General features: G+C 46.7%; 6 protein-coding genes across 6 annotated transcripts; 5 read left to right on the top strand and 1 right to left on the bottom strand.

The window, feature by feature from the left end:
- Positions 1 to 104: 104 nt before the first annotated feature.
- GLAREA_05338 (UBC-like protein) lies at positions 105 to 3,162 on the top strand (the record flags this gene model as incomplete). Its single annotated transcript, XM_008078627.1, has 8 exons — positions 105 to 315; positions 366 to 1,391; positions 1,936 to 2,108; positions 2,195 to 2,322; positions 2,478 to 2,523; positions 2,648 to 2,677; positions 2,793 to 2,976; positions 3,023 to 3,162. The coding sequence occupies 8 exons, from the start codon at positions 105 to 107 to the stop codon at positions 3,160 to 3,162; spliced, it is 1,938 nt and encodes a 645-aa protein (XP_008076818.1).
- A 2,847-nt stretch (positions 3,163 to 6,009) lies between these two features.
- Positions 6,010 to 6,417, bottom strand: GLAREA_05337 (uncharacterized protein; the record flags this gene model as incomplete). Its single annotated transcript, XM_008078626.1, has 1 exon — positions 6,010 to 6,417. The coding sequence occupies one exon, from the start codon at positions 6,415 to 6,417 to the stop codon at positions 6,010 to 6,012; it is 408 nt and encodes a 135-aa protein (XP_008076817.1).
- A 560-nt stretch (positions 6,418 to 6,977) lies between these two features.
- GLAREA_05336 (Riboflavin synthase) lies at positions 6,978 to 8,838 on the top strand (the record flags this gene model as incomplete). Its single annotated transcript, XM_008078625.1, has 3 exons — positions 6,978 to 7,156; positions 7,212 to 8,752; positions 8,804 to 8,838. The coding sequence occupies 3 exons, from the start codon at positions 6,978 to 6,980 to the stop codon at positions 8,836 to 8,838; spliced, it is 1,755 nt and encodes a 584-aa protein (XP_008076816.1).
- A 3,750-nt stretch (positions 8,839 to 12,588) lies between these two features.
- Positions 12,589 to 13,453, top strand: GLAREA_05335 (WSC containing protein; the record flags this gene model as incomplete). Its single annotated transcript, XM_008078624.1, has 3 exons — positions 12,589 to 12,691; positions 12,748 to 12,999; positions 13,077 to 13,453. 3 exons carry the CDS (start codon positions 12,589 to 12,591, stop codon positions 13,451 to 13,453), a joined length of 732 nt encoding a protein of 243 aa, XP_008076815.1.
- Positions 13,454 to 14,978: 1,525 nt separating this feature from the next.
- On the top strand, positions 14,979 to 18,215 carry GLAREA_05334 (SAICAR synthase-like protein; the record flags this gene model as incomplete). Its single annotated transcript, XM_008078623.1, has 4 exons — positions 14,979 to 16,156; positions 16,204 to 17,216; positions 17,268 to 17,955; positions 18,182 to 18,215. 4 exons carry the CDS (start codon positions 14,979 to 14,981, stop codon positions 18,213 to 18,215), a joined length of 2,913 nt encoding a protein of 970 aa, XP_008076814.1.
- A 331-nt stretch (positions 18,216 to 18,546) lies between these two features.
- Positions 18,547 to 20,898, top strand: GLAREA_05333 (uncharacterized protein; the record flags this gene model as incomplete). The annotated part of the gene is made up of 3 exons (XM_008078622.1): positions 18,547 to 19,714; positions 19,789 to 20,756; positions 20,851 to 20,898. The coding sequence occupies 3 exons, from the start codon at positions 18,547 to 18,549 to the stop codon at positions 20,896 to 20,898; spliced, it is 2,184 nt and encodes a 727-aa protein (XP_008076813.1).
- Between the last annotated feature and the right edge of the window lie 13 nt (positions 20,899 to 20,911).

Raw genomic sequence — 20,911 nt, 5'->3', positions numbered from 1 at the left:
GCGGGGCTAACAACCGTCTTTCTAGTCCTGGAGTCGACCATATTAGTTGAAGTCCCCCCCCAACCAAATTGCAATGCTACTGTTATAGTCTTCGATTTCTCAAGATGTACAAGCCGCTACTATTACGATCCGCTAGGCAATCCTCTTTTGCGATCCGCCCTTTGGCGGCAAGAGGATATGCAGCTCACGCTACCCCACAACCCTTCAATTGGGAAGATCCTTTAAACGCACAGAGTCTTCTGACGGAGGAAGAAATAGCGATTCAAGAAACGGCAGAGGCATATTGTCAAGAACGCATGCTGCCTAGAGTCCTCCGTAAGTCTCATCCATCATGCATCAGGTACTGTCTAATGCGGACCACCTAGAGGCCTACCGAGACGAACACTATGATAAAAAGATACTCGAGGAGATGGGAGAGCTTGGTCTCCTAGGTGCTACAATCCAAGGATACGACTGTGCGGGCGTTTCCAACGTGGCTTCTGGACTTATCACCAAGGCCGTTGAACGAGTGGACAGTGGATATAGGTCTGGCATGTCAGTACAGTCTTCACTGGTCATGGGAGGGATTGACGAGTTTGGTACACAAGAACAGAAGGACAAATTTCTCCCTAAAATGGCCAAGGGTAAATTGTTGGGTGCCTTTGGTCTCACAGAGCCAAATCATGGCAGTGACCCAGGGTCCATGGAGACGACAGCGAAACCCCATCCCACGAAGAAGGGCTATCTCTCTTTGTCAGGCTCGAAAACATGGATTACCAACTCCCCAATAGCAGATGTCTTGTTGGTATGGGCGAAGCACCATGAGACGGGGAAAATCAGAGGATACTTGGTTGAAAGGTCCGAGTGTCCACCCGGAACACTAGAGACGCCTGCACTCAAAGACAAAAATGGACTGCGAGCGTCTCTGACCGGCATGATTCAGCTGGACGAATGTCCAGTTCCGGAAGCCAATATGTTCCCTGATGTCGAAGGGCTTCGAGGCCCATTTACGTGTTTGAATAGCGCCAGATATGGTATTGCATGGGGGATCACTGGTGCGTTAGAGGACTGTATATCTCGAGCGCGGACCTATGCGCTCGAAAGGAAGCAGTTCAAAGGCAACCCTATTGCCAAATACCAACTGGTACAGAAGAAGTTGGCTGATGCGACCACTGATGCCGCGTTTGGGACAATTGCATGTGTCCAAGTTGGCAGACTGAAGGACAAGGGCTTGGCGGCGCCAGAGATGATCAGTATGATCAAAAGACAAAATTGTGATCGTGCACTGTACAACGCACGAACGCTACAAGAGATCTTTGGGGGCAATGCGGTAAGCGATGAATATGGGATTGGAAGACATGTGGCGAATCTGTTTGTGACTCAAACATACGAGGGGCAAAGCGATATCCATAGTAAGTTATCCCTCATGTTCTCGAAAGAATCATTAATGCTGACAAAACGGAGGTCTTATACTTGGAAGAGCAATCACCGGGATACAAGCGTTCGTTTGAGAGAAACACCAAATGTACAGTAGTATAGCTATATGAGTGTAATGATACTACCTTGAAGAGAAATGACCTTCTTGCGAGGTATTGGTGACTAGGGAACATGTATTATTCTGTGATGGTGAGAGTCTTTATGGTTTTCTTTTTTCCGCCCACGCAAACGTCATTATGTTAATGAGAATGGAATTCTGATATTCCTAAAAGCGGCTGTGCGTTGTGTGCAGAACCCAGTCCAAAATAGTGTTATCCTTGGCCGCCGCTTTCCTAGGCCATATGTGGCCTGGGATTCGAAAGGCTAAAAACAAATATACGACGCTGGCTATCTAAACTGCAAAATCGTGTGTAACCGTGAATCATTACTGGCAGAATCATATGGAAAGGCCGAGACTCTTGAATCGTCCTGACATAAACGCTGTGTAAAAATACAGTCATCTGCTCTAAGTTTTAACAGGTGGTTCGTCAAGCTCGCTAAATCTCTGCGCCTACCCCATAGACCGATTTGGCGCCAGCAATCCATTCCTGACGCCGCGCCGATTCACCATTCGTTCTACATCTACAAAACCCTTCCGTCTTCCAACCACCTTCCAACTCCCATCACCCGTTTACATCTGCCACACTCACTTCGTAAGTTGCGCATTTAACACCGTCCCTTCATCTTCGTCGTGTTCCACGGCTTTCGCGGACGCTCGTGGCTGACAGTGACAACACAGAACTTCGTCCAGTTTGCTCCGCCTCGACCTCAACACTCGAAGAGTGCATCTACAACAACTTTCAAGTTCGGCCTCATAAATACAATGGCGTTGAAGAGAATCAACAAGGAACTCACGGATTTGGGCCGGTACGTTTATGCCTCACCCCTCACCGCCACCGTTAGAATGAACCGCTGTGGTGGGGTTGATTTCTGCGCAAGCGGGGTTCTGCGATATCATCAATAATCGTTTGAAGAACAAAGACAAGAGCAGAATGTTTGACTAATTCTCGCTTTCAATACAGTGACCCACCGTCTTCCTGCTCAGCTGGCCCTATCGGAGATGATTTGGTACGTCTTTTATGATCACGATCACCACACGCTCAAGATTTGGTTTTTACGAACTGCGAGCGCACATACTTCCAAATATACCACGTAATGTGTACGGATTAAACTGACTTCTGGCTTTCTACAGTTCCACTGGCAAGCAACCATCATGGGTCCTGTAAGTGTGATCCTCTTATCTGCCCACAAATCTTCGCGGGCAATTCCGTCATCATTTTGACAAGGCTGAATCCCGATTCAAACGCATGGCAGAGATACTAACTGTCAAATTACAGTCGGACTCACCATACTCTGGAGGTGTCTTCTTCTTAGCGATCCATTTCCCAACAGACTACCCATTCAAGCCACCGAAGGTCAACTTCACCACCAGAATTTATCACCCAAATATCAACTCCAACGGATCCATCTGTCTCGATATCTTGCGTGACCAGTGGTCCCCAGCCTTGACTATTTCTAAAGGTAAGTCATCCCGTTGCCGTGTTTTACAACGTACTGACCTATATAGTCCTCCTCTCTATCTGCTCCATGCTTACAGATCCCAACCCTGATGACCCTCTCGTGCCCGAAATTGCCCACGTCTACAAGACCGATCGCTCCAGATATGAATCGACTGCTAGAGAATGGACCCGAAAGTACGCTATCTAAGGCACGCGAGACGATTGAACGACTTTCTCTTCCTGTCATGGTGGTTTTTCTCTGGCGTAAATATGAACAAACTGGGCCTGGGTTTTAGTCCGCAAGTCCGCGTGGTAGTAGGCTGTACCGAAGTGGTGAAACCTCGATAGGAGGTATGGTGGCGGATGGATTATTCAGAGAATGGCAGACATAAGTGGATCGTTTGATTTGGTAGCATACTTGCGGCTTGTTGAGGGGAATAGATATTGCATTCGGGCAGTCTGTTTTTTCACCACCTTTTACTCTATTCAGCCTTTTCCCCATCCTACACTGAGCGTGCTGATACATTACGTTGATGTTTAGATAAATAATCTTAGCGAATTCTAATCGAGCATAAAGTCCAGGTCATATGAATCCAACTATTACTAACCCTGTGTGGACACAGTCTAGAAAATATAATTCAAAAAACACAAGGCCTTTGGGACCGAGATATCATCTCGGACACTCTGGTACATAAACTCACAGATGCCGTACGCTGACCACATACTAGCTCCTATTACGAGATCTCCCATTTTTGAATTTGAAGTCCTCGGCTTACGGCTCACCTTTAACACGATTCATTATCACGGTGAGATATCGCGAGTCTAGCTGTTTCTGTTTCTCTGGGTTGCCGGGAACTTTTCATCTGATCTTCTCTTCCCGAGTCTAATCCGTTTGTGTATTGTTTCTGATAATGTTTTGTTAATAGTATCACAAGTTACTTCGCATTAATATTTTGGCCCCTTCTAAACTACACGTTAATATTTCTTGGTTCTGTACCTTTGAAGACGAGTTTTAAGATTCATTTTCTGTTTGCTAAATTTGGCATAGGTTTCTAGCCATGTCTTATCATGTCACGATAATTCTCCAGCTTAAATTCGCCCTTTATTTTTCCTTATCTCTCTCCAAACAAATAGTCGACAAACGAAGAACATCTTGTCTGTCGCTAGAATGATGACCAGGCTGGTGTGACGGTGATGATGCCAAACTTGCGTGGTCTTGGCTTCCCGTTTCCAAATTGTCGTGAAACGCGATTCGGGAGGATCATGATATTTTTGGGCACAAGAGGGGGACTAGGAGTCCGAAAAATGGCCGACTTAGCCGTTCTTCGAAAATCGGGCATTGTTATGAAGACCGTTTGTCGAGGTTGGTGCCGTGTTGGAGGATTGTTTGTCTAATGTCTGCTCGCTGGATCTTGGTGGTAAAGTATGCAAGCTCTACCTACACCTCGTTGAAACGTGCTTCGAGGGACGTGATAATTTTCTTTAGATATTTTTGCTGTCTGAAACAACTTCCATCTACTAGTCGAGATATCTTTCAATGTAACCAAGCACTGAACTAACAGATTCCTAACACCTACCTTAGCAAAAAAAAGAAAATTATTATCAATCACATGACATATCACGGTCCACTGGAATCCAGACCTGCAAAGACCGAGATCTGGAAAGATCGTACGATCCGTCCCAAGCCTGTCCTTGCTGACGTTGACAAGTTGAGATTCTGTATGATCTTCATCTGGGGACAGGTCGATCGCGAAAAGCAAAGGGGAAGCTTAAGCGTGACACGCTATGTTTGCGTTTGATCGCTTACAGGATGTACGAATAAATGAACTGATTTTACAGGATCGTGAGGGCTACGCGGACTTGGAAACGGCAGACGTGTTTTGCTATACAGATGTGCAGAGAGGGTGGAACTACTGTCAACTTGCTCTGCTGGTGAAAGCTTAGCAGGAGCTCGGGAGATGCCCTCAGGGGGAAGAGACTTGAAAAAGAAAGATGTTGAGATGAAGTTGATGGCATGTAACCTTCTTATCGTGGTCAGATAAAGCGAGGGTTGGGTGTGATTTTGTGTATGGTCGAAGGAGCAAGAGGATCAAATTGCAGTTGAAGCGAAGGACTTGTACCTGCTTTTGAGGGTCGGATTGGGAAGGAGCAGAAAAGGCTAATTCGAACGAGGAATCAAGTAGATCATTCTTCTTGATCTCTTGTGTGTCTAATAACGAAGGCTAAACTTTGATAAGTGCACTAGAATAATGAGTTCAAAGGGCCATGGGCTCAAAGGGGCTCTAACTGAATGGCACTCAACAAGATCTTCGGTACTGTGCGATCTTGGCAACGATTTCCCTTGACGACAGCAGGGTAAAAACTACGCGATCTGCCGGGAGTTCTGGTATCGAACGATCATTTGCCTGCTATTGGAAGAGGCGTGTGACAGAAATAGAAAGGAGAAGATCTTCAACTAGGATCTGGTTGAGGCTCTGCGAATCTAGAATGATGTCGATTTTAAGGTTGTTTAGACACCACGATAAGCCCTGAGCAGGCCAGAATAATGACCTTATTATTGACAGTAGCTTGGGCTTGAAGTAAAGCTTGTCTTGACCCTCTGGTCACTTGCAGAACTTGGTTGCACTTTAGATATGGACAACAACTTCCTCGTACAGTATAGGCTACCGATAATGCATCCGATGTTTTCCGTAACAACGGACCCAACAGCACGAACGAAGTTCTGAAAGTCGATAGGCGTTGGTTTGTTTGTGGTGTGGTTGTGGGTTGCGTTGCCTCGAGGTTACCCCTGAATGTGTCAGTCTGTGTCAAAGCCCCTGGCTGAAACTCGGTTGTAACCACTTGGCTGTTTCCCTCGCCCTCATTCGGCTAGACCCCTATATACGCGCCAATGGCACCAGCCAGCGCTTCACTCGACGTCTGAGAATGCTGCAACGAAGAGGTTCGCGCGTTGAAGGCCGGTCAATGTTGTTCCAAACGACGAGAACCGCCCATTCTGCTCCCTCAGGATGGTGGGTATCCTTCTACAGGCTGCAAGAGAGCTGGAGAAGCTCGTTCAAGCGCTGTCGGTAGGGTAATACAGGCCCTTCCACGCTTTGGTTGGCCCCGTGGGACTGCTGTTCAAGCTGTATCTTTCCTCCCAGCACCCCCGAGCGATCCTCTCTCGCTTGTCCTCACTTCGAGTCGCCCCCTTTCCACCCTCTCGGGATCCTGGAGATCCATTCTCCATCTTGTTTCGACCTGTCCAGCCATACACAGCGATGGAGAGACGCCATGGGCCGGTGCTCGAATGCTCAATCCGATCCATGACACCGGATTCTCGTCGCCATGCAACCGAAAAGTGAAGAAGCGGAGCCATCTCACGAGATGCCCAGACACCGTTTGGAAGACAAGCAAAGAACTGGAGCCCAGTCAGGCCATCGTTCCCTGTCGTCCCTCTTCCACGCATGAACGTGACGAGCATCTCGCTGTGTAGCCTCCTCTCAAACTCACCAACCCCATCCCCTCCGCCTCTCCGGCACGTACATACTAACACCTTGCCCAGCCGTCCTCTTCCGTTTCCTCTCTTGCTGCTTCTTTTCTGTGTTCTCTTCTGCACGCCACGCGCATTACTAACTTTCTTAATATCTTTTGCTGATACTGGAAGCAGCCACCAGTGCAGGCATTGTGTACAGGTATGTCAATACATATTCTATTCTCACGTCAAGTCTTCTCTTATACTAGCCGCTGCTCCTGTCTACTGTGTGGAAGGAACACTGTCTTGGTGTGATACCATTGCTGACTGTCATTTGCTCCTTCTAGGCTTTTACACCTCCACGTTCTTTCAGCCAATTTACATTCTTTTCGGTCCAGCACATCTTATAGTTGGGAGTTTCTGTTCACATCAGCGGGCTCTGAATGTTACCGATCGCTTCTTAATCCACCTCAACCAGACGTATAATATTAAACGAGGAATTGCGGAAAGTGAAAGGGGAAACAGGCGACGAACGCCAGGAGACGACTTACACTTGAGGGACGGGCAAGATGGCAGAGAAAATGAATTATAGAACCAGTGTGACATCGCAACCAGTCTCGGAAAGATCGAGATGGCCACCATTAACGCGGATGCTTATGTCGGGAGAGATGAGTGGTGAACGGCCGAAAGAACTCAGTACTAGAGAAAGATTCGACAGGTGGATGATCAACGAGGGTTACCGGAGATTGTGCGTGAAGGCAGTACACTTGAAGGGATGGCACATTTTGCTAATATGTCTGCAGTTTCGTTTTCGTCTTCGCTGCTATCCACCTGATGGTATTCTCTTTCGGTTTCATGAACTACCAGATTAAGGACAATCTATCGATAGCGCGGAGTACTTTTGGTCTCACATATCCAATCGCGAGAGCAGCAGCACTAACGCTTCATTTCGATGTTGCTATGATTCTGTTCCCAGTGTGTAGGACACTCATCTCCCTCGCCAGGAAGACACCTCTAAACGGCATCATACAATTCGACAAGAATATCACTTTCCACAAGACTACCGCCTGGTCGATTGTGTTCTTTTCTTGGGTTCACACAATTGCGCATTGGAACAACTTCGCCCAGATCTCGGCTAAGAACAATTTGGGTTTCGGTGGATTCTTGTTGGCAAACTTCGTCACCGGTCCAGGATGGTCTGGATATATCATGTTGGTAGCACTCATGTGCATGGTTGCGACTTCGGTCGAAAAGGCTCGTCGCGCCAACTTCGAGCGTTTCTGGTACACTCACCACATGTTCGTCATATTCTTCGTTTTCTGGTCGATCCATGGAGCCTTCTGTATGATTCAACCGGATTTTGCGCCATACTGCGTCAGCATTGGAAGTACCGCCATTGGAGTGTTCTGGCAATACTGGATGTACGGAGGATATATCTATCTCATGGAGAGAATTGCTCGTGAAATTCGTGGCAAGCACAAAACATACATCTCTAAAGTCGTCCAACATCCAAGCAACGTTTGCGAGATTCAGATAAAAAAGGAGCACACCAAGACGCAGGCTGGTCAATATATTTTCTTCTGTTGTCCCGAGGTCTCCATCTGGCAATATCATCCATTCACTCTTACTTCAGCACCCGAAGAAGATTACATTTCAATACACATGAGAATGGTGGGAGATTTCACCAAAGAAGTTGGACGAACTCTGGGTTGCGAACTCGATAAACCAAGGGGAGGCGGAGGCAAGAAAGAGGGATCGCAAGTTGTCGGTGTTAACAGCAATGCTCCAGGAACAGAATCCGTCGACCCAGCAATCCGACGAGTCCTCCCACGAGTATATATCGATGGTCCATTCGGCTCGGCTTCTGAGGATGTCTTCAAATACGAGATTGCCATGCTTTGTGGTGCTGGTATCGGTGTCACTCCTTTCGCTTCTATCCTCAAGTCCATTTGGTATAGAATGAACTATCCACAACAAAAGACTCGTCTCCGAAAAGTCTACTTTTTCTGGATTTGCCGTGACTTTGGATCTTTCGAGTGGTTCCGTTCGCTCTTACTTGCTATCGAAGCTCAAGATATGGACAATCACATTGAGATTCATACCTACCTTACCGCCAAGATAAAGGTCGATGATGCCACCAATATCATGATCAATGATGCTAACGCCGACCGTGATGCCATTACTGGTCTGAGAGCACCAACGAACTTTGGTCGACCGAACTGGGACATGATTTTCAAGAGTGTAAGAAAGATTCACGCCCCGGCCGAGGCAGGTGTGTTCTTCTGTGGACCGAAGGTGTTGGGTAGTGTGTTGCATATTAAGTGTAATTTGTATAGCGAACCGGGTAAGTTTCCTCTCAATCATTGTCTCTTTCTTGCCACTAATTTTAATTCAGGTTTCTCTTTCGCGTGGGGTAAAGAAAATTTCTAGGTCTACTTGGGTACCTTGCGGACAGCCTTCAATCATTCTTACTTCGCCCTTTTATTCTTCTATGAGGATGGTGCGAAGTGTCTCGGATAGAAATCTTTTCGAGTTTCCGTCGAAAGAGAAGGTCTCGGGAATTTATGTGTAGAACCTGATACACAGATGTTCAGCGCAGGGCGCACGCTATGCACAAAAAATTATGACATATTATTATGCGGCACATATATGCGTTCATGTTACTGCCTCTCTTTTCTTTACTCTCACTTGTGGAGGCTTTTACGGATGGATGGATATTTGTTGATAAGTAACAGTATATATATTTTGCTTTTTCCAGTTCTTTCTATTATCTTTAGACTTTATGAATGTTCTAGTAGTAAAAACACTTAATCATGAGACTTGTTATTTAGGAGTTCATTGACTTTCGTTGCATGTGCAAGTGCTCTTAACGGCTATCCATCTACTCTCTCTCGCATGTGGTCCCTCTGCTACGTCGTTTGCAAATTTTGTATAACAAAGTTCAAGTACTGTTTTCATTAACAGACACGAGCGAGCCTATTTTTCAAGATTGTACCTCAATTGCATTTTTAGCATGTCCAGTAGACAGTCAGCAGATCTTTCGGCCGTCAGAAAATGCTTAGTCAAATTCCCTTCAGCACGAGGACAATTTACCTTCGACAATAAAGACGAACTGTATTTGCCAAGTGAGGGTCATTTGACGAAGTTTTCTTCAACGACAAGTAAGATGCAGATAGTTGTCACTGTCTTCATACCTTTTGATATGCGGAATAGAACAAACAATCATGACTGGTGTAGATCCCGTGTATCGGAAGATTGAGGTCCGGTACAATAATGATAAAAAGAACTTTTCGTGTCCCTGAATTCAGTAGCATATTGGCCTGATATAAATAGACAATATGCTGTATTTTCTCAAACTAATGGGGTCGATGTAGCTTTTCGGGCAGAAAACATCGTCAGTGTACCCTAAAGAAACGTCCCGTCAGCATTGGTGGGCGAAAAGAATAAGGACATTAATCGATCGATCAGTTGAAGCACTTCCGCGAATGAGCGATTTTGAAACTACTTGCTTAGTTGAAAGTAGCAATTTAGTTACTTGCTGCGTGCCAGCTTTTTGTGCCGTGCCACCCAAACTTCCTCAACCCACAATCTTAACCTCACCCGAACTCCACCAACGCACCCCATCACCACTCTCTATACGCAAATCCCGCTTTCCATCATCCGCGGCACCTCAATCATACTCCATTCCCTGTACCCGTCCAAGAATCCAAGACATCACAACCCTTCCCGTCCCCGGAACCTGCTACCTCCCGACGTCTTTCCTTACCAAATCCAGACGTTCTTTCTCCAGTTACGCAACATCCCATGTCGTGTGACGATGCAGGTACAGCAGCGGGACATTTCCTGTATGTATGTATGGCGGCTCAAATTTAGCGATCTGTGATGACGGCAGACGATGGTTTGAAGGTGTAAGTATTGGGCATTATGGGAACGCTTTGGGGTTTGAATGGCTTGGGGTGGGTTTGTGGGCTATGGAGTGTAATTCGGGGAGTTTGCTAGAGGTTGTTGGACTATGGAAAGGGAATGGGTTTGATTTGGGATGGGTTTTGGTGTGATTGTGTCGGGAAGAGAGGTTTCAATTTTGTGGTGTCACTTCGGTTTTCCCGGGAATTTTATATATTTAGGTGTCGTAATGGTTCATGACTCAGGCAAAGTATTCCTCATTGATATCTAATAGATCTAACTAATTTTGATGGAACTTGCAGCTCGAGAAAAGGCCAGGCGTGCGATGAATAGCAGTTGTTTGGCATTGCGGCAAGTAACAGGCATTGCAGAAGCCATGTGAAATTCATAGTTCTGAACGAATTGGACAGTAAGAGAACAATGGTAACGTAATTACAAAAAGCCACCGAGAAGATACTCGCTCATACTCGTTTCTGTGATTGAACTTTCGTGCGGACCCTGGATGTACTCCAAATTTCCGTGTTAGAACATGTGGTGTAATGATTGATTCGATTTGTGAGTTGAAGTAAGAGGATAATGTTACATTAGTAAGCTGATAGGAACACTAGAAAGTGTCATTGGTAGAGAAACAATGTGTGAAAAATATGGAAGTGTTTTGGATGAACCCGTCCCCGTTTCAGTGATTTTTAAACGTGTAACAGTCCAAAACACCATCTCCTTTTTGTCATATGTTACTACTGAATCCCCTACGATTATGACCGAGTTTGGATTGATTTCTATAGCCCAGAAAATCACGATAACAGGAAAGCTGATGGTAGACAAACGATCGCCAAGCTAGCTCTCGCCTTGGAATTGGAGCATACACTATACTAAGTTGTCCTGTCAAAAAAGTGCTGCCACGAGGCTGTCTAGAAGCAACCTGGTGGCTGATAACAGTGAGCTGAGCCGTTAGGCTTTCAAGCAGTGTGTCGGATGTAAGCTGCACTTTTGTCAGTTTTGTCAGTCGAGGTTACTAGCAAACATGTAAGTGATAGTATAGACCAAGTCGGGATTTCATCAAATACATGGAGTGCCTGTCACAAAGTCAAATTGTACTGTGACTGTATAACAGAGGTGAAACTGAGCTCTGGTTACCATCACGTTCTGGCCACGAGGATGGATGAACGGCTTAGACTGGTCGAACCCTTCTGGCGACCTCATAGATGATGAGCACTAATCTATTACGTATACTGTAACTCTAGATGTCGGAGTACAATGTTACTCACCAAAAACTGTTACATTATACAAGAAACCCTTGGGTGTTTCTTTTTTTGGTTGCGCCTATCTAATCGGAATTATTATTTGAAGGGGCTGACCGTTACACGACGTTTGCTTGCATGCATTATTGGACCCTTTACTTTAAAGTCCTGGTTCCTGCAGGTTCTTGGCCCGTGGCTTTCGTCGATACAGTATTGAATTTTTTTCGTCAACTCGTACAGATTGTTGCATCGACAATCGGCCGGCGCGTACGCAAAGACTGGGGCTTCCAGATGTTCGTAGGAGTCGTCGCTGCAGAAGTCCAATACTTTCATTTAGCCTGTGGGCGTGGCATTCGTCTCCAATGCAGCCACTTAACATTCATGCAGTCGAAGTATGGAGGTGCATTACATTGATGTATTGAGTCGTACTGCCGTTGAGAAACGCTCCGGGGCTGCATTTAAAGGCAGCAGGTAGTGTTGCTTCGCACTGCAGTGTCGCGGTAAAGGTTTCGGGAATTTCCAGCGGAAGCCATCAATGTCTTCAATTTCTTGTTTAGCTGGAATTACTTTCCTTGACAATGGAACCTTAATATGCATGTAACCTATACGTGCAGCCGTAGAAAAGGCCGGAACGGTATGAAGAGATCCGGAAGAAGGTATGATGAGGCTCCAAGCCATGAGTTACAGTCTTACAAGAACTCGCCGTCCTCCAAATGTCGTATCATGTATGCGCAGAACCTCGGGGTCGTGCATAAGTCAATTGATCAATATACGAGGCTTTCGTACCATCCAGCAGAGTGCAACCACATTAACGAATATGGAAAAATCAAATGCAGTCAGCGAAATGTTGTGGAGATTTGAGATACTGAAGCCTTCCGCTGTTGAAGAATATTCATGGAGGCATCTATAACTAGAATGAGATCCCTCCGTGGAGGAAAGAACCATCAACAGCAGTTCCTCACTTCACTCATTCAACTCATTGAGACTTGCTGCACCTTCTCAACAACAGTTCTCACTAGTCAAAGCCTAAGACGACAACATGAGATCCGTAATCATGTCTTCATCTGCTCTGGCCCTAGGACTACTAGCATCCACAAGTTATGGTCTTGTTGCTCAAGATAGCAGTCTATCTCGCCGTCAAGGTCAGTGTTCCGCGGAACCAGTTGGCATTATTTGCAGATTTTAACTTGGATAACAGCGCCTGCATACTCATACTTGGGTTGCTATACTGAGGGCACCGGTGTCAGAGCTTTGGGGTCTTTCAACAGCGTCAACCATACAACAATGACTGTTGAACTATGTGCGGGACTTTGCACCTCCACTTATACTCTATTTGGGTTGGAGTATGGAGGAGAATGTTGGTGTGCCAATGTCTTTGGTACAGGCAGCGTTTCTGCACCAGAAACTGACTGCTCGTTCCCATGCCCTGGCAATGCAACTGAAACATGCGGTAAGCAAAAGAGAAAATACTGGCTTGAACTGGTAGTATTATGTGATCTTCAAATGAGACTGACATGTAATATATAGGTGCTGGAAACAGACTGAATGTGTACTCGACAGCCCCTGCCCCTCCAGCAGCTCCTCAACACGTTCTGACAGCTGGGCCATACACCAGAATTGGATGTTACACTGAAGGCAACGGTACTCGGGCATTGTCAGGAGCCCAAGACATCAACTACGCAAGCCAGACAGTCGAAAAGTGTGCCACCTTCTGCGCAGCGGGATCTTATGCCGTGATGGGTGTAGAGTATGGAGGAGAATGCTATTGCGGTAGCGCGGCCTCATTTGCAGCATCCGGGTCGACCCTCGCGCCTGATACTGACTGTAACATGCTCTGCGCTGGTTCTCCTGCTGAATTCTGCGGCGCAGGTAACCGTCTTGACACTTATCAAATAACCGCTTAAGTCAAGTGTTGACGAGCCGAGTTGAGAGATTATCATCTTGCAAGATTTAGGGAGGAGAAGAAAAGGAAGTTACGTGGATCGAGATCAGGTTCAATTCGCTTGGCTGCTAAGACATTCTCAAAGTAGAAGCCTTGTAGCCAGTATATTCATAGATATCTTTGTGTTAAGAAATGGGACCTAATCACCTGCCAATTGCATCTCCAAGCTGAATACGACCTTCCTCCCAGCCTTTAAAAGCCATGAAGATAAAAGTTCATAAAACCAGATTGAGCAAGATCTAGTGTCAGTTATAAAATGCTGTCGAGCAATTTGAATGTGATGCTAAAGAAAAACCTGTATTCTTTGCGAGGATGTCAACTTGAACCAACCTAAGCGTTGCTGTGGGAAACGGTCAAACAATGGACTACAGAGCCACTAAACCCATATGCAAGGGTCCTCCTCTAGCCCAGAAGCTTGACACTAGACCGCGTAGTGTGCAAGCCGGACAAATGATGGTCGCTAATTTATTAGCCACGACCAGAGAAAAGGTGTTGCTAGACCAAAAGTTGCTGCTTCCACAATGATTGATTCATATCGACTTCTTTTAAAGAAAGTGAATTGGCAACCCAAGTGACTTACGTCATGTCATATGTGCTGTACCTACCTAGGTACTCTGTGAGCAGCCTAATAGGGGCCGATACTATTCATATCAGTTTTCCAGGACGGAACTTGTGGAATTTGGCACGGGATGATAAGGAATAGAGAGTTCTTGACGATTGGGACATGAAAACAACTGTGAATCAGCCTATGAAATAAATGTATGGAGTGAATGATGCTGATGCCGATGATGTGTCTGTGGACTGTACAGTCTTTACCAGAGCGACAGAGGTGCGAAATACGATGTACGAGTCTGATTCCCGACAAAGAGTTTCCGGAAGGACCCGGATTAAATTAAACCCGAGAACACTCTTAAAATAGCTAGGTCAGAGCCAGTAGTTCTACTCACTGGTTCTTGCTTGCGACAACTCGGGAGCAAGAATCGGAATTCAAGGAATAGTAAGATAAGCAGATTTACGAAGAGTTGGCATTAGAACCTGTATATAATCATTTTCAATTGCCCGTAGAAATATCTAATATTTAATTGGAATATTGATATTCTCTCAATCACTAAAGGGATACCGTACGGACTTATCGTTCTGCTCCGACCGCAATGCGCTGTCCGCTCCGCGCGAAGCACAAGCCACGCTAATTTAGAATGGAGACTCATTTATGTGTATCCTCACTTGAACCAACAATAACAATCCGGCTCCGATACCACGCTCAGCCCCTTCCGAGGGTAGAGTTATGCATATACTATCCAGAACAATTGATTTCCCTTTCGCAGTCGTCACAAAGGGAAACCTCCCATCCACCAAGAAGCTCGAATTGCCAAGCGATCCTGCCAGCTTCGCAGATCACATCTCCTTTCGACCCGGACACAGCTTCAAGTTACGACGGACACGATAAGGTGGTAATAGGAGCATCTGCGACAGCTTTGCATTCTTCGATGCCACACGCTGTTGATATGCCATCGTTCCTGACCGGCGATACGGGACCACCAGTATCGGCGAGTCGGTCTCCCTATGAAGTCTCTCATCCTTCTCGAAATTCGCACGAGAAAACCAATGGAAATACGAAGACATTGTCATACACATCCATAAGAGGCGGGCCTGGAGAAGTCGCAGACATGTACATGGAAAACGCCCACAGTGTGCTTACCAATGGACGGACATTTGCGAATGGCGACATGTTGCAAGATGGGGCTCTGAACCAAGTTCCGAACGGGAGGGCTAGTGGGAGCAGTTGGGACCATAAGTCATCACGGAATGGAAGCACTTTGTCTGTTAATGGGGGAACCGAAAATGGCAGGAGGAGCCCGGGACCGCAGAATGGCATGGCAAGAACATCGAATGGCACTGGAGACCGTAACTCGATCGCATCTACGAATGGAAACGGGCATCATTCCAACACTCAATCCGCAACTCAAACCAACGGCGACAGTGAACCGCATAAACCCGATCTTGTGCCCTCCGCCATCTCTACGAGTCCCCAAAGCACTGGTCCCTTGACATACACTACCTCATTGCTACCAGCAACACCTGTCACGCCCGAAACTCCTCAGCGCGCAGCGACAGCATCTCCTCATCGATATTCCTCCCCTCCGGCTTATCCTGCCCCGCCGATACCATCTTCAGCAAACAACAATAACGCCAACAATCCGCATCCAGGCACAAGTCAATTGAAGCACCGACACACATTACAAGTTCCGAAGGTAACGCCCACCAGAAATTCTCGCGACGGCGATGAAGCCATCCACAGTTCCGGAAGATTTTCGCCTACCGCTGTGGCTTCGAGCGTTAGGAGAGGGTCGCTGAGCCTTAATCGAAGGAACACACAGTCGATACACTCAAATATGCCACATGAGGAGATACCTCCCGACGAAGATGCTATTCGGTGGGCTGAAGCAGTCAGACAAAAGCGAGCCAGCAAGCGACGGAGAAAAGATGAGGAGGATGACGATCGGGTTGTGGTAGGGACCAAGGTTGACCAAAACCACGTCAATTGGGTTACAGCTTACAACATGTTGACGGGCATTCGCTTTACTGTCTCAAGAACCAATGCGAAACTGGATCGACCCCTGACTGATGCGGATTTTGACGCCAAACATAAATTCTCTTTTGATATGTAAGTTGACAGCAGCTTGGAGGAAACTTAATATTGACTTGTGCTAGTACTGGGAACGAATTGACACCATCCGCGAAATACGACTTCAAATTCAAAGATTATGCGCCGTGGGTCTTTCGACATCTGCGAGCTAAATTCAAGCTCGATCCGGCCGATTACTTGATGTCGCTGACAAGCAAGTATATTCTCTCGGAACTTGGATCTCCTGGGAAGAGTGGAAGTTTCTTCTACTTTTCTCGGGATTATAAATACATCATCAAAACTATCCACCACGCCGAGCACAAATTCCTGCGGAAAATACTGAAGGATTATTGGAAGCATATCGAAGACAACCCGAACACCCTTCTCTCCCAGTTCTATGGACTACACCGAGTGAAGATACCTTATGGAAGGAAGATCCACTTCGTGGTAATGAACAATCTTTTCCCGCCACACCGAGACATACATCAGACCTTCGATCTGAAGGGCTCTACAATAGGGCGAGATTTCAAAGAAGAGGATTTGGAGAAAAATCCACGCGCGACCCTAAAAGATTTGAACTGGCTGCGCCGAGAAAAACATTTGGAGTTCGGACCCGAGAAAAGAACCTTGTTCTTTGAACAGATGGAGCGTGACGTGCATTTGTTGCAAAGGCTCAAAATAATGGACTACAGTATGCTTGTGGGAGTTCACGACCTCCAAAAAGGCAACCAAGAAAACTTACGCGACAAAACGCTTCAAGTCTTTCAACCTGGTGGCGACGCTCCAACAGAGGATTCCGGTCCTGATGGAAGAGGCCTCTTGATGCGTACACCAAGCAAGCTGGAGAACGCCCGCAAGGCTAGGGAGCTTCGGCAAATAATCAAACAGGAGAAACCGATTCCAATGGGTCAGAGCAGCTCACGAATGCCGGACACGCTGGAAGAGAACACAACGAAGCGGGACTTTATCTTCTATAGCGATGACGGTGGTTTCCAAGCTACTCATGAGGACAATAGTCCTGGAGAAGAGATATTTTTCTTGTCAATCATCGACTGTCTAACCCATTATGGAACGGTAAAAAAATTGGAACATTTCTGGAGTGAGTTTAACCTTGGTATATTCTTCCACGTCGCATGCTAATATTTCACAGAGGGTCTAAGTCAGGACAAAAAACAAATATCGCCGATTTCTCCCGAGCCTTACGGCGAACGCTTTATCCAGTTCATTGAAGGCATAACCAAGAGTCCGGAGGAAGCGGCTCGTGAAAAGGAGGCGCAGGCTACTTCCCCAATTCCGCATACTAATTCCAACACGTTCTCCGACCGTGGGCGAAATCCCAATTCTGTGGACTCGGGACGTCGAAGGTCGAACAGTCAGCCTATGCATCGATCAAGCAATCCAAATAGTACGCTTCAGAGAAATGAACAAGAGGCTGTCAATGCCGAACGACGAGGTGACGATGAAGCCCATCGACCAGATCCGAGAATTATCAGTGTTGTTCGAAGTCCAAGTGCTGACCGCAGTGGTGGGCTTCAGGGTCAGACTTTACCTGTGGTTGAGGAGCTTGGAGAAGCAAGCAGCACCGGTGGAAGAAGTGGCCACAGCCGAGAAGAGAATGACGATGGAGACAGACGGCCGCGTACACCTGCCAAGGACTACGTAGATGGCCGTCCTTTGACGCCGCCGAAAGACTATAGTCCTAATGGCAATGGCTACGGCCATGGAGATGTGTCCAAGACGACTGTGAACAGGAGCAGTCTGGACAAAAAGTTACCTCCATTACCGCCAGTAACGAGTCCGGTGGAAAAGCAAGAGAAAGATTCGTTCTTTTCTTTTCGGTGAGCATATAAACTGGCCTGATGCTTATTGAAAGTATACAGCAACGGCAAAAGGATCGTTGAAAATGGGGTAGATGTTGAAAGTGGGAGAGCATTCATGATACCATTCGCGTTCAGCGACAATTTCTTTTTTAGCGTCTGTTTCTTTGTGTCGTTTAAACCCCACAGAGCCTTCATAGGCCGGTAGTTTCTTTAAGTCGTGTTACGAATTCCGTTATTCTTACAGAGCATTTTTGGTTTCAGGCTCGTTAGGATTGTAGATAGGTAGATTGAGTTGGGAAACAGGAGAATATGTGACTTGTAAGCTAGAATTAGGCCAGTCCGTTAATGATGAGGCACGATTGAACAACCCCTCTCTCTGAGGTGGCAGCGTGAAGACGTGACGGCGTGCTGTGATGAGTTTCTTCTCATTTAGCCGCTAAGAGAGTAAGTATATCTGGTCGGTGAGGAAGCCACGATCATAGGCATAAACGTATCTTCCTCGGTGAATTCCAGGCGTCTTGTCACCTTCGACTTCCGGAAAATATTACAGAATTTGCAATTTGTAAGTGTATATTTTGCATTTATGACATTAGCGAAACGAACAAAATTATGGTCCAGTCACTTAGAGGTTCACCTTTCGGCGAGAGATCTTTCGGTCATGACTCTCAACGATTCGATCTACGACCCAAAGATCTCAACCTTTCATACAGTCATGAGTCTCCTCAGCACCAACATCCGACAGTCAAACTCACCAAACCAGCTGCTCCACGCGGTCCTAGAGTGAATCAAATTGGTTTCTGGGACAGGCCCGCGCAGTATATTGTTTCGCTCCGCGATATACCGAAGTTGAATACGAATATGGCACAGAATGAGAACATCGCAGAATCAAACATGGCAGAATATACGAGGGAGGTCGTTCGACGGCCGTCAACCAGTAGCGAAACATCGGATCTGAGAAGTCCCTCGAACAAACCGTGGGACGACGATGCGGAGGCAACGGCTTCTCCAGCGGCCAATTCGGAAAACATCTCTGGATCAGCACAAAGTCATAGCGATTCGGCCGCCAAGGACGACGATGTGTTCTCACATTCTGGTGTTGGCCTGGGTAAAGTTAGCAGTGGCACCAATGCAATTCAAAACCGCTTCGCGAGATTCAGCTCTACCTATTATCCCCGACCCCCCAAGCAGAGAGCCCCTTCATGGAAAGCAGATGCCTCATCGCCGGAGGCAAAGATCGATCTCGGTGTCAAGCAAATCATCAAATTTATGCAAAGTGTTCAACACGGCACGGATACTTTCGATAGCGACAAGGCATTCAAGCTCTTCATCGACGCCAACAAAGAGATAGTTCGAGCATGGGGAGGGCTAGAGGAGAATCTAAGAAGGAAACCTGCTGGAATAACGCTTGGAGAGAAGGTGGATTGTATGCATGCAATCTTACTGAACCTCAGCAAAGAAGTCGCTGAAGGTGGTGGCTGGGTCCGAGGCGCTCTGGAGATGAGCGAATTAAGTCTGGAGTTTTGCAGGGAGTGGGAGATCTTGATGAACAAAGATTTGGGTGCAAGAAAATGGGCTTCATCTAATGCCACACGAAGAAAGCCCGTAGACAATCAATCTCTGGAGAGCGATGAGAGTATGGAGTATATTGCACCAGAAGAAATACTTACTCCACAAAAGTTGGCCGAAGGAGACGACGAGACAAAGAATAATATTAACCGAGTCGAAGTAGAGGATGTCGAGCATCTTGGTATTGTTGATGACTTGCTTCCTATTGTTGGTAAGATTCTTGATATTGTACTTTCTTTTGGCGCTTTGTCTAAAATGGTAACAATATGAAGCTGACTTATATAGAACCACACGCTTCCGGCGAAATCGCGTCTTCTAGAAGCACTTCTAGTACGACTTCTATTCGACAATTTAAGTTAAAACCCAGAATAAAAAACTCAATCTCGATCTCATCAGAAAGGGTAAACAAGTTACCGTCAAGCGTTGAAGAAGAATCTTCCAAACTACCCCCAGCGATAAATATTGCTCACGAGCAATACACACACATCCTCAAACGACTCGACGACATCGAAGCGTCAATCAAACAAAACAATCATCAAGCCATTCTCGAAGCCGTCGAGATGCACGCCCTTATTACGAAGGACATACACGGTGCCGTATATGGCGAAAATGCGGTTTCGCCTAAACAAGCCGCTGCCACACGTCTTGGTCTTTGGCAATTGGCTGACGATTCCGCCGACCATCATCGAGAGTATGTGAGGAAGCTCTCCAATGTTGAGGAAGCCGTCAATGCCACGAGAGATGAGACGGAAGAATTAAGACGTGAGGTTGAGAAACTTCATGCTGTTCGCGAGCAGACTGAGGAGATCAACACCTACGCTCAATCCTGGCTTAGTGAGGCATGGGATAATGTCATCGACGAGTTCTGGCCTCATGGAGCACCAACTGACGAAGCAGTTGGCAATCAAGCTGGTGGTGGATGCACCATGATGAAGGGGGGAGGATGCACCATGATGAAGGGGGGAGGATGCACCGTAATGCAGAGCGGCGGATGCACTACAATGCAGACCGGTGGATGTACCACGATGCAGACCGGTGGATGTACCACGATGCAGACTGGAGGATGTACCACGATGCAGAGCGGCGGATGCACTACAATGCAGAGCGGCGGATGCACCGTGATGCAGAACGGTGGATGTACCACGATGAAAGGCGGTGGACGCACTACTATGAAGAAGGGAGGCGGCTGCACCGTCATGTCTACTAAGCTTGACCAAGCTAAGAGTCAAGGTACAGAAACAGATCTTCTCAATGTAATACCCCCCAAGCGTATCGATGCCGGACACAGCGATCAAGCTGGTTCAGGCACAGGCCCTTGCACTGAACCCTCTACTAACATTAACCAAGCTGGCCGCGGAGGAAACTCAGGGACAGGAACCGGCTCTTGCAATGTAATGTCTATTCAAAC

This window comes from Glarea lozoyensis (genome assembly GCF_000409485.1).
Source record: "Glarea lozoyensis ATCC 20868 chromosome Unknown GLAREA10, whole genome shotgun sequence".
Taxonomy (NCBI): domain Eukaryota; kingdom Fungi; phylum Ascomycota; class Leotiomycetes; order Helotiales; family Helotiaceae; genus Glarea; species Glarea lozoyensis.
Note: the sequence above shows the minus strand (reverse complement) of the source record. Positions and strands in the feature narration are given on the sequence as shown.